Source organism: Elephas maximus, chromosome X (assembly GCF_024166365.1).
Source record: "Elephas maximus indicus isolate mEleMax1 chromosome X, mEleMax1 primary haplotype, whole genome shotgun sequence".
In the NCBI taxonomy this organism is placed as follows: Eukaryota; Metazoa; Chordata; class Mammalia; order Proboscidea; family Elephantidae; genus Elephas; species Elephas maximus.
Genome location: NC_064846.1, coordinates 54,971,287 through 54,984,425, shown reverse-complemented (window position 1 = coordinate 54,984,425; position 13,139 = coordinate 54,971,287). Strand labels below are relative to the sequence as shown.

Here is a 13,139-nt window from a genome sequence, read left to right as displayed (position 1 = left end):
ACCCAAACCTATTGCTGTCAAGTCAGTTCTGACTCATAGAGGCCTTATAGCAACCCTTTATAGGACAGAGTAGAACTGCCCCATAGGGTTTCCAAGGAGCACCTGCTGGATTTGAACTGCAAACCTTTTGGTTAGTAGCCGTAGCTCTTAACCACTGTGCCACTAGGGCTCCCACTCTATATTTAGTAGAAAATATCTTAGTTTTCCTTCTCTGACAGGTTTGTGCCTTACACAGGTTCTGGCATTCACAAGTTTTACTGTAGATTCTATTTTATATTTCTTTGTACACGCTCCTGCATTTTGTCAGTGGTCAAGTGTAACTTCTATAATAAAAAAAAATACTATAAACAGCATGATCTTATTTTTCCCATTTTTATAACTTTATTGAGATAAAACTGAAGTACAAATAAACTACCATATATAAAGTGTAAAATTTATCAGTTTTGACATATGTATATTCTTGTGAAATCATCACCATAATAAAGAAAATGAATATATCTATCATCTCCAAAAATTTCCTGTGCCTCTTGTAATCCATTCTTCCCTCCACACCCATCCCAATGAAATCACCCATCTGCCCTCTGTTACTATGGATTAGTTTGCATTTCCTAGAGTTTTATATAAATGAAATCATAGAGTATGCATTAGTTTTACTTGGCTAAGACAGCATGATTTTTCCAAACATTTGATTGTGGTTTAGGTGAAAGTTTACAGAGGAAATTAGTTTCCCATTCAACAATTTATACTCAGCTTGTTTGGTGACATTGGTTGCAATCCCACCGAAGCGCCAGCACTCTTCCCCCTTCCTCCCTGGGTTTCCCATTTCCGTTCACCCAGCTTTCCTGCCCCTTCCTGCCTCCTGAACTTTGCTTTGGGGCAAATGCTGCCCTTTTGGTCTCCTATGGTTGGTCTGAAGTGCACCTTCCTTACGGGGGTTACTGTTTCCTTTATAGGCCTGTTTATTGTTTGGCTGAGAGGTGATCTCCAGGAGTGGGTTCAGTTCCAAGTTTGCCTAAGGGCCATAGTCTCAGGGGTGCCACCAGCCTATCAGAGCAGTAAATCTGGTCTTTTTTTTTTATGAATTTGAATTTTGTTCTACATTTTTCTCCCACTATGTCCAGGACCTTCTACTGTGATCCCACTCAGAATGGTCAGTAGGGTAGCCAGGTACCACCTAATTCTTCTGGTCTCAGACTGGTAGAGGCTGTGGTTCATGTGGTCTGTTAGTCCTTTGGACTAGTTGTTTCCTTGAGTCTTTGGTTTTCTTCGTTCTTCTTTGGTCTGGATGGGAAGAGACCAGTAATTGTACCTTAGACGGCTGCTCACAAGCTTTTAAGACCCCAGTCACTATGCACTAAGGTAGGATGTAGGACATTGTCTTTATGAACCACGTTGTGCCAATTGACCTAGATGTCCCCTGAGACTATGTTCCTAAGCCCTCAAGTTCAGTGCTTCAGTCCTTCAAGGTGTTTGGTTATGGCTAAGAAGTTTTCATGACTGTGCCCCCTGTGTGCTCTATTGTATACATGTTTATATTTGCAGTATATAAGAAATGTACATAGAAATATCCACTGCCAAACCTATATGTGCTCGTGGGTATACTCAAATGTGCCATCCCACACCTGTTCAGCTTACATATCTGCCTATGTACCTACTCATAAATTATTGTCTGTTATTACTGTTGTTGCAGGATTGCATATATAATAGTGTTTACCATTGTTGTCTATTACGCTCGAGTACCTCTGTGCCTTCCTTTGCCTTGGTCATGTTGTGCTGATTTCCCTCATACTGTGCATTTTCTTTCCCTTCACTGAAGTTAATACATGTCTACTATCTAGTTAGTGATTTTGCCTCCCTCCCCTGCCATCCCTGGTAACCATCAAAGAGTGTTTCTTTCTATGTATAAACATGTATAAACCTTTTCTTGGTTTGTTTTAATAGTGGTCTCGATCAATATTTGTCCTTTTGTGATTGACTTATTTCACTCAGCATAATGCCCCCCAGCTTCATCCATGTTGTGAGATGTTTCAGGGATTCAGCATTATCCTTTAATGTTGTATAGTATTCCACTGTGTATATATACCACAATTTGTTTATCCATTCATCCACTGGTGGGCACTTAGGTAGTTTCCATCTTTTTGCTGTTGTGAATAATGCAGCAATGAACATGGGTGTGCAAATGTCTATTTGTGTCACGGCTCTTATTTCTCTAGGATATATACCTAGGTGGTGGATTGCTGAATCATATGGTATTTCTAGCTTTTTAAGGAAGTGCCATACCCTTTTCCAGAGTGGCTCTACCATTTTACATTCCCACCAGCAGCGTATGAGAGTTCCAATCTCCCCACAACCTCGCCAGCATTTGTTGTTTTCTGTATTTTTGATCAGTGTCACTATTACCAGGGTGAGATGTTATCTCATTGTAGTTTTGATTTGCATCTCTCTAATGGCTAATGGAAATCCTGGTGGCATAGTGGTTAAGTGCTGTGGCTGCTAACCAAAAGGTCGGCAGTTCGAATCTGCCAGGTGCTCCTTGGAAACTCTACGGGGCAGTTCTACTCTGTCCTATACGGTCGCTGTGAGTCGGAATCGACTCAACGGCAGTGGGTTTGCGAGCATCTCTTTGTGTATTTGCTGGCTGCCTAAATGTCTTTAGTGAAGTATCTGTTCATTTCCTTCACCCATTTTTTATTTGGATTGTTTGTCTTTTTGTTGTTGAGGTTTTAAAGTTTTCTATAAATTTTAGAGATTAGTCCCTTGTTGATTATCTTGTTGTAGAATTTTTTTTTCCCAGTCTGTGGGTTCTTTATTTACTCTTTTGGCAAAGTCTTTTGATGCGCATTAGAATTTAGATTTTCAGAGGTCCCAGTTGTCTAGTTTATCTTCTTCTGTGCATTTCTAGTTATATTTGATAGCCTATTTATGTCATAAGTTAGGGCCCCTAGGTTTGCCCCTATTTTTCCCTCCATAATCTTTATAGGTGTAGGTTTTACATTTAGGTCTTTGATCCATCTTGAGTTAGTTTTTTTGTGCATGGAGTGAGGCAAGGATCCTGCTTCATTTTTCTGCAAATGGATATCTAGTTTTGCCAGCATCATTTGTTAGAGACTATCCATTTAATGGATTTTGACCCTTTGTCAAAGATCAACTGTCCATAGATGAATGGATTTACTTCTGGGTTCTAAATTCTTATTTTATAAGACAGCTTTATGATCTTATTTTATAAGACACGTTTCACATACGTACTTCTCTGCAAGGTTGTGTTATTTGCATATCATGTGTTGTTAATGAGTCTTTCTCCAATCCTGGTGCCTTCTCTGTAGCTGAGGCAGAGTCTGAAATAAGGGCCTCCACAACGTGTCTGCCCCCACAGGTCTGTCAGTTTGTTATACTTACGTGTTGCTATGATGCCGGAAGCTATGCCTCCAGTATTCAAATACAGCAGGGTGTCCCATGGTGGACAGGTTTCAGCTGAGCTTCCAGACTAAGACAGACCCGGTGGCCTACTTCTGAAAAGAATTAGCCAGTTAAAATATTATGAATAGCAGCCAAATATTGTCTGATGTAGTGCTGGAATATAAGCTCCTCAGGTTGGAAGGCACTCAAAATACGACTGGGAAAGAGCTGCCTCCTCAAAGTAGAGTTGACCTTAATGACGTGGATGGAGTCAAGCTTTCAGGATCTTCATTTGTTGAAACAGCATGACTCAAAATGAGAAGAAACAGCTGCAAACATCTGTTAATAACCGGAACATGGAATGTACGAAGCATGAATCTAGGAAAATTGGAAATCATCACAAATGAAATGGAACGCATAAATATTGATATCTTAGGCATTAGTGAGCTGAAATGGACTGGTATTGGCCATTTTGAACTGGACAATCATAGTCTACTATGCTGGGAATGACAACTTGAAGAGGAATGGTGTTGCATTCATCGTCAAAAAGAACATTTCAAGATCTATCCTGAAGTACAAACCTGTCAGTGATAGTATAATACACATACGCCTACAAGGAAGACCAGTTAATACGACTATTATTCAAATTTATGCGCCAACCACTAGGGCCAAAGATGAAGAAATAGAAGATTTTTATCAGCTGCTGCAGTCTGAAATTGATCAAACATGCAATCTGGATGCATTGATAATTACTGGTGATTGAAATGCAAAAGTTGGAAACAAAGAAGAAGATTGGTGGTTGGAAAATATGGCCTTGGGAATAGAAATGATACCAGAGATCGCATGATAGAATTTTACAAAAACCAATGACTTCTTCATTGCAAATACCTTTTTTCACCAACATAAATGGTGACTATACACATGGACCTTGCCAGATGGAATATGCAGGAATCAAATCGACTATGTCTATGTAAAGAGACGATGGAAAAGTTCAATATCGTCAGTCAGAACAAGGCCAGGGGCCGACTGCGGAACAATCAATTGCTCCTATGCAAGTTCAAGTCGAAGCTGAAGAAAATTAGAACACGTCCACAAGAGCCAAAGTATGATGTTGAGTATATGCCACCTGAATATAGAGACCATCTCTAGAATAGATTTGACACATTGAACACTAATGACCGAAGGCCAGACGAGTTGTGGAATGACATCAAGGACATCATACATGAAGAAAGCAAAAGGTCGTTAAAAAGACAAGAGAGAAAGAAAAAACCAAAATGGATGTCAGAAGAGACTGAAACTTGCTCTTGAATGTCGAGTAGCTAAAGCAAAAGGAAGAAATTATGAAGTAAAAGAGTTGAACGGAAGGTTTCAAAGGGCAGTTCAAGAAAACAAAGTATTATAAAGAAATGTGCAAAAACCTGGAGATAGAAAACCAAAAGAGAAAAACACAGTTGGCATTTCTCAAACTGAAAGAACTGAAGAAAAAATTCAAGACTTGAGTTGCAATATTGAAGGATTCTACCGGGAATATATTAAATGACACAGGAAGCATCAAAAGAAGATAGAAGGAATACACAAAGTCACTGTACCAAAAAGAACTGGTCAACCTTCAACCATTTCAGGAGGCAGCATATGATCAGGAACCAATGGTACTAAAGGAAGAAGTCCAGGCTGCACTGAAGGCATTGGCGAAAAACAAGGCTCCAGGAATTGATGGAATATCAATTGAGATGTTTCGACAAACGGATGCAGCATTGGAAGTACTCACTTGTCTATGCCAAGAAATTTGGAAGACAGCTACCTGGCTAACCGACTGGAAGAGATCCATATTTATGCCTATTCTCAAGAAAGGTGATCCGACCAAATGAGGAAATTATTGAACAATATCGTTAATAGCACACACAAGTAAAATTTTGCTGGAGATCATGCAAAAGCGGCTATAGCAGTACATTGAGAGGGAACTGACAGAAGTTCAAGGTGGGTTCAGCAGAGGACGTGGAAAGAGGGATATTATCACTGATGTCAGATGGATCCTGGCTGAAAACAGAGACTATCAGAAAGATGTTTACCTGTGTTTTATTGGCTATGCAAAGGCATTTGACCGTGTGGATCATAACAAACTATGGATAACATTGCAAAGAATGAGAATTCCAGAACACTTAATTGTGCTTATAAGAAACCTGTACATAGATCAAGAGGCAGTCATTCGAACAGAACAAGCAGATATTACGTGGTTTGAAGTCAGGAAAAGTGTGCAGCAGGGTCGTATCCTTTCACCATACTTATTCAACCTGTATGCTGATCAAATAATCTGAGAAGCTGGACCATATGAAGAAGAACAGGGTATCAGGATTGGAGGAAGACTCATTAACAACTTGCATTATGCAGATGATGCAACCTTGCTCGCTGAAAGTAAAGAGGACTTGAAGCACTTATTGATGAAGATCAAAGACCACAGCCTTCAGTATGGATTGCCTGTCAACATCAAGAAAACAAAAATCCTCGACTGGACCAATAAGCAACATCATGATAAATGGAGAAAAGACAGAAGTTGTCAAGGATTTCATTTTACTTGGATCCACAATCAACACCCGTGGAAGCAGCAGTCAAGAAATCAAAAGACGAATTGCACTGAGCAGATGGGCTGCAAAAGACCTCTTTAAATTGTTGAAAAGCAAAGTTGTCACCCTGAGGACTAAGGTGTGACTGACCCAAGCCATAGCGTTTTCAATTGCCTCATATCCATGCAAAAGCTGAACAATGTATAAGGAAGACTGAAGAAGAATTGATGCCTTTGAATTGTGGTGTTGGGGAAGAATATTGAATATGCCATGGACTGCCAAGAAAGAACAATCAAATCTGTCTTCGAATAAGTACAACCAGAATGCTCCTTAGAAGCAAGGATGGTGAGACTTTATCTCATGTACTTTGGACATGTTGTCAGGAGAGATCAGTCCCTGGAGAAGGACATCATGCTTGGTAAAGCAGAGGGTCAGTGAAAAGAGTAAGACCTTCAACGAGATGGATTGACACAGTGGCTGCAACAATGGGCTCAAGGATAACAATGATTGTGAGGATGGTGCAGGATCAGGCTGTGTCTCGTTCTGTTGTACATAGGGTCGCTATGAGTCGGAACTGACTCCATGGTACCTTACAACAACAACAACAACCTGTTTGAGGACTAGGGTCCTAGCAATGGTTAAATTCCTCACATTTATTTCCCTTGCCCTGTTGACCTGTGAGAAGAGCTACAGGTTTGTGACCTGTATGAATTGGAAATAGGCTACCCTGCCATTCTCTGACTATCCCTCCCACCAATCCCAGTTTGAGATGGTGAATCTGGATTGTTGTGGATTGATATGGGGAAGGAGGTACCTCTTTCCTAAATTTTGCCTGATGAAAAATATTGCTGCAAGGAAAAGCAATATTTTTGGAAAGTAATATAATACATTTTAAAACAGCAAGACCCATAAACCAAATCCATTGCAGTCGAGTCGATTCCAATTTATAGTGACCCTGTAGGACAGAGTAGAACTATTGCCCCATAGGGTTTCCAATGAGTGGCTGGTGGATTTGAACTGCTGACCTTTCGGTTATTAGCCTGAGCTCTTAACCACTGTGCCACCAAGGCCCCAGCAAACTAAGACACACGTATATAAATGAATTTATTTATTTACCACACTGGGCCATATTATACATGTTTTTCCAACTAATAACGCCATACGAATATTTCCATGGCATTAAGTGTACTACGTCATGTTAAAAAGCAATATAATATTTCATTATATGAATCTAATAGTAATTTATTCACCTAATCCCCTTGTTGTTTAATATTTAGGTTATTTCTATGCTTTTGCAATCATAAACCAGGCCACCATGAAAATCTTTGTGTACAACCATAATTATATCCTAAGGAAACATTTCTAAAAGTGTAAATGCCAGGTCTAAAAATCTGAAAAAATTTTTTGACTTTTAATATGTATTGCCAAATCCCAAAACCAAACCAAACCTGTTGCCGTGGAGTCAATTCCCACTCATAGCAACCCTACAAGACAGAGTAGAACTGCCCCATAGGGTTTCCAAGGAGTGGCTAGTGGATTCAAACTGCCAGCCTCTTGGTTAGCAGCCGAGCTCGTAATCACTGTGCCACCAGGGCTCCGTGTTGCCAAAAGTGCCTACAAAATAATGTAACCAATTTACATGTGTATTAACAGTCTATGTGAATGCCATCATATAAAATGGATAGTATGGTTTTTAAAAAAAATCACTAATTTGACAGGTAAACAGCAGCTTCAAGTTTTTGTATATTTTGACCCCTAGTGAGGCTGAAAGAGTTATATTTATTCTCCACATGTATTTCTCCTTTGGTCAACACCCAACTGATGTCTTTTCAGGCTGTGGTAACCACTGTTCTGTTGTTGATTTTTAGGAACATTTGATTACAGATAAAAAGAAAAAGGTCCCCCAAAATCCAAACTCGCTGTCGAGTGGATTCCGACTCATAGCAACCCTATAGGACACAGTAGAACTGCCCCATAGAGTTTCCAAGGAGCGGCTGGTGGACTTGAACTGCCGACCTTTGTGGCCGCCGTAGCTTTTAACCACTGTGCCAGATAAAGGTCTCTGCGTGGCACAAACGGTTGGGCCCTGACTAGTAACCTGAAGGTTGGTGGTTGGAATCCACCCAGCGGTGCCACAGAAGGTGTGGCAGTCTATGGAGCAGTTATACTCTGTAACATATGGGGTTGCCATGAGTTGGAATGGACTCAAAGATAATGAGTTTTTTTTCCTTAATAGATTACAGATAACCATTGTTTCAGTTAGGCTCATTGGTTGTAAGGAATAAGATTCAGGCTAGTTCAGCTGGGGCAAGATTTATGGTGAGGATTTATGAGCCGGTTAAAGAACACTATGATCTCAAAGAAAAGTAAGAACAGTCAGTAAATTTCTAACAGACCTTTGGGAGCCAGGACCTGAGCACTCCAATATTCTGCCATTAATGGGGCTCAGCTGCTGTCTGTCTTCTCTTCCTCTTTCATCCCCATTCACCTCCTATGTCTTGTCTCTACATCACAGCTTTGTTGTTGTTGTTAGGTGCCCTTGAATCTGTTCTGACTCACAGCAACCCCACGTGACAGAGTAGAATTGCCCTGTAGGGTTTTCTTGGCTGCAATCTTCATGGAAGCAGATCGCCAGGTCTTTCTCCCCACAAAGCCGCTGGGTGGGTTCGAACCACCAACCTTTTGGTTAGCAGCTGAGCGCTTAACCGTCGTGCCGCCAGGGCTCCTTCGCTTCCTCATAATGTCACCTTGGAGTCTCTGGTTAAGCACTACTAACTGAAAGGTTGGAGGTTTGGACCCACCCAGAGGTGCCTCAGAAGACAGGCCTGGAGATTTTCTTCCAAAAGGTCATAACCTTGAAAACTCTATGGATCACATTTCTACTCTACACACACGGGGTTGCCATGAGTCAGAATCAACTAGATGGCAACCAACAATAACATTACCTTGCTCATGTATCAGGCTTTCTCAGGTTTCTAAGGCACAAACTCTCTTTCCACAAAAGTGTACATACTCCACTACCCCCTAGACATGCACAAACTTTCATAGAACTTCAGGTGGTCCACAGCCTTCCCCAGTTGAGAATAACTGGTCTAGGTTAACCAATATGACCAGCTGGTGAGAGTTCCTTGGCTGGCTTAAGACCAGTTGAGGGGCCACTGGGATGGGGGTGGAATACCAGGCAGCAACCCTGAAGAAAGCTCATCCTGGGTTCCCTGGAGGTAAGGAGGCCAAAGCTGAGAGGCCTAGCAGGCTGCATTCCTGCAACACTGCACAACTGAACTAGTTATTTATGAAAATTAAAACATTCCCAGAATTAGAAAAGAGATTATTTTTCTTTAAAATAGGGCAAAAACAAGACACTTGTTAGATTCTCCTGAGATTAATTTACAGACACATAGAATGTTGATGTAGAAAAATCTAGATTTTAAATTTTCAAACTGATTAGCCTGTTTTAAAAAATATGCTATTTGGGGAGTACCATTAGAAACATTCTCTAATTGATAAACTAAATTAAGAAGGCTTCCCTATTTAGTAGAAAATCTTATTTTTTAATTATAAATTCTTTTCCCCTGAGAGTGTCTTAAAAATTGTGAACAATTTTTTAAAAACATGTTTTAAAAATTTGCTCCTTCCTTTGTAGCTCATGGAAAAAACGTTCTATTTAAGTTAAATTAAGCAACTAACAAAGCACCCCAACAAAAAGAGATATCTTGAGGTAAATACCCATTTTGCTAAAAAAAAAAAATGTAATCCTTGTATTGCTTTAAGCTAAAAAGAAAGCATTTAAAATTGAAAAACTGAAAGGAAAAATACACAGAATAAAGTTAATGTTCCACTTTCACTCCCAGCATCCCTTCCTGATAACCCCACTTCCTGGCTATTTCCGTGAAGGTAAGGGCCTCAGTGGGAAAATAGAGACAATAAGGTGGAAAGGTGGGGGAAACAGGTTGGAGAGAGGGGAAAGAAAATAATTCCACGAGGATTTTTAATGGACAATAACCCCAAGAGAAAATGCTGCCTCTCCCTGATAATCAGAGAAAGGCACATACTACTTCTGGCCTTCTGAAATGCCAAGGTGAAAAAAGAGACATTCCAGATTCAGGATGAAGGGGGATAGGAAGGAATATCGGTTCCGCTGCCCTGCTTGGGAGTGGGAGGGAGGATTGGGAGCCTGAACTCAACCTGTGACGCGGCTGTCACTTGCAGGGAGTCTACCTGGGCCCAAAGCCCTTTCTTCCAGGCTTTTGTGTCCTGCGCGGGCTAATTCCTATTATGGAAGACAAAAAACTTCTGGTCAGGGAATAAGCAGAAAGCAACTGTTCCAGAACTCCGCAGGTGTCTGTTAGAGTTGGAACAACCTGGGGGAGCCTTGGGCAGCGTGGGGCTAGATTGGCTGGCAACTGAGGGCCGAATCCTCAGTGGATCAGGATCTACGTTCTTGACAGCCCTTCCTTACCAAAGGTACGTTTTGGGTGGTCTTGGGGACAAGAGGCATAAGAATATCATACGTGTGTATATGCTAGCAAAAGTTCCCCATATACAATCTCTGCTCCTCGTGTCCCACGCCCCCTTTCCTATAAAACATTTTGATAAGACTCTTTGGTTTTGAAATGAATCACAGCAGAGGGGAAACAGACACTGAGGGTGATAGGTTTATTTTAAATAACACCACCCTCTTCCACCATTGCAGGTATTTAGAAGGCAAGGAGACCCCGTGGCTGGAGATGAGTTAAGGGAGCGAATAAAACAAAAAAACCCAAACCCACTGCCATCGAGTCGATTCTGACTCACAGCGACCCTATAGGTCAAAGTAGAACTGCTCCTAGAGTTTCCAAGGAGTGCCTGGCGGATTCGAACTGCTGAACTTTTGGTTACCAGCCGTAGCACGTAACCACTACAGCACCAGGGTTTCCAGAGGGAGGGCGGATAAAGGGGGCCTAATTCGGTGAAAATGGTGCTAGGAGTTGGAAGGCACGGGTGGCTAGGGGGAACCAGGTCCGAGGGGGCCAGGTGGCGGCGGGGCGGCGCCAAGCGCTCGGCCGCAGCAGCAACCCCCCGCCCCCACCTGCAGGTCTAAGGGTCGCGGCGGCGCACCTGGCGGTGAGGATCTGGAGGAGGAGGAGGAGGAGGAGGCGGAGACTGCCAGGATAGGCCCAAGTCGGTGCAAAGGACCATGGGGAGCGGGGCGGGGGCGGGGTAGAGCTCAGTCTGAGGACCCCCGCCCCGTCACCGCCCCGCCCCTCCGCCCCCCTCCCCGTCCTCCATTTTGGTGCCTGCGGAGGCCTGGAGATGGAGCCGCAGGAAAAATGGTGGGCTTGGGGAGGGAGGGGAGAGGACTGGGGGCCCCCTAGAGGGCGCTCGAGTCCTTTCAGGTAGGAAAAATGAAATTGAAAAAAACCACCCTTTGAATTCCAGAGCTCTGAATCCTGCTGGTGAATACACCAAGCATTGATTCAGTCTTCTTGCTTTTGTATTTTAGGATTACTTGTGTTCAAAGAAAAACAACCCGGAGAAGAAAATTTCATCATGGCAAATATCCACCAGGAAAATGAAGAGATGGAGCAGGCCCCCGTGCAGAATGGAGAGGAAGCTCGCCCTGTGGGAAGGGCCGAAGGCCATCAGCCTGCAGGAAATAACAGGCGAGGACAGGCTCGCCGACTTGCCCCTAATTTTCGATGGGCCATACCCAATAGGCAGGTCAATGACAGGTTGGGTGGAGATGGAGATGATATGGAAATGTTCATGGAGGAGATGAGAGAAATCAGGAGAAAACTTAGGGAGCTGCAGTTGAGGAATTGTCTGCGTATCCTAATGGGGGAGCTCTCTAATCACCATGACCATCATGATGAATTTTGCCTTATGCCTTGACTCCTGCCATTTTCCATGAGATGAATACTGTGATTGCTGCTGGTTTTCCTTTCTCTTTGCATTTTCCTGGTACGCCTTTGTTGATCTGTTTGCTGTGAACTTTATATTATTTCTATGTGTTGGGTAGATTTTATGTTGTTACCAGCTTTTAAATGAAGATTGCCTTTGCACCCAGTTTAAGTTTCTGTCAGCAGTCGAGTTTCTCCCGTTTGCATGGAAAGATGTAAAGTTAATAAAGCAATTAAAAAGCAATCTGTATACTTAGGATTGTCTCGTTAAAAAAAAATTGTAAATTTATATATAACATGTGAGCCCCCCAAAATCTGAAATTAGATACACCAGAGTGTTAACTGAGGACCATTTCTGCGTGGTGGGGGTAACATGTGACTTTGTTATCTGGAACTTAAGAAACAATGAAAAAGATTTTTCAGGGAGCCAACGAATGCGGTATGGGCAGATAATAAATACTGGTTCCACAAATGTAAAGAAGGGTAAACCTGAAGTATCTTCCAGTCTTGTGGAATAAACCCTCCCTTTATTACAAACGGAAACCCTCGTGGCATGGCGGTTAAGAGCTACAGCTGCTAAGGAAAAGGTTGGCAATTTGAATCTGCCGGGCACTCCTTGGAAACCCTATGGGGCAGTTCTATTCTGTCCTGTAGGGTCGCTATGATTCGGAATCCACTTGAGGGCAACGAGTTTTTTTTTTTTTTTTTTTTTTTTAACAGATACATTTCTTTAAACTGTTTAAAGGATGATTTTTTTTTTTCCTGGAATTATTTGATGTTGCCATCCATGTGTGTTCACTAATGGAATGGCTGCAAAATCCTGGTTTGTCGGTAGTTTTTTTAATTATTTTTGAAAAATGGGGTGGTGATTGCAAGCGGTCTATATGGGTACCATGTTGCATGAAGTACAACACAAACGTGGTACATATTGGTACCATAGGCGAGGAAGCGCATCACGCTTCCTGGTTACACTTGAGCCATAAAATATCTTATTCAGCTTTCCAGCGAACACTTTATAAAAGATGTCATCGGGGAAGTGACTAATGCAAACAAGCCATATGGGTCCGGTGTTCCATGAAGCACACCACACACAGGGTACATACCGGTACCATGGCCCAGGAACTGTATAAAAGATGCTGTGGGGCAGGCAAGTGCTTTATAAAAGATCTCAGCAGGGAGGTGAGCACATTATAAAAGATCCCAGCAGGGAGGTGACTAACGCAAGTGGGCCATATTGGTAACCATGTTCCATGAAGCACATCATACACATGGTACACATTGGTACCATGGCCCGGGACGTGCA

The 13,139-nt window shown here is 42.1% G+C and overlaps 1 protein-coding gene across 1 annotated transcript; it reads left to right on the top strand.

Annotated features, from left to right (window-relative positions):
* The first annotated feature begins 11,313 nt into the window (after positions 1 to 11,313).
* LOC126069634 (protein BEX3) lies at positions 11,314 to 12,451 on the top strand. The gene is made up of 2 exons (XM_049873239.1): positions 11,314 to 11,332; positions 11,440 to 12,451. The coding sequence occupies exon 2, from the start codon at positions 11,487 to 11,489 to the stop codon at positions 11,826 to 11,828; it is 342 nt and encodes a 113-aa protein (XP_049729196.1). The 5' UTR covers positions 11,314 to 11,332; positions 11,440 to 11,486; the 3' UTR covers positions 11,829 to 12,451.
* The last annotated feature ends 688 nt before the right edge of the window (positions 12,452 to 13,139 follow it).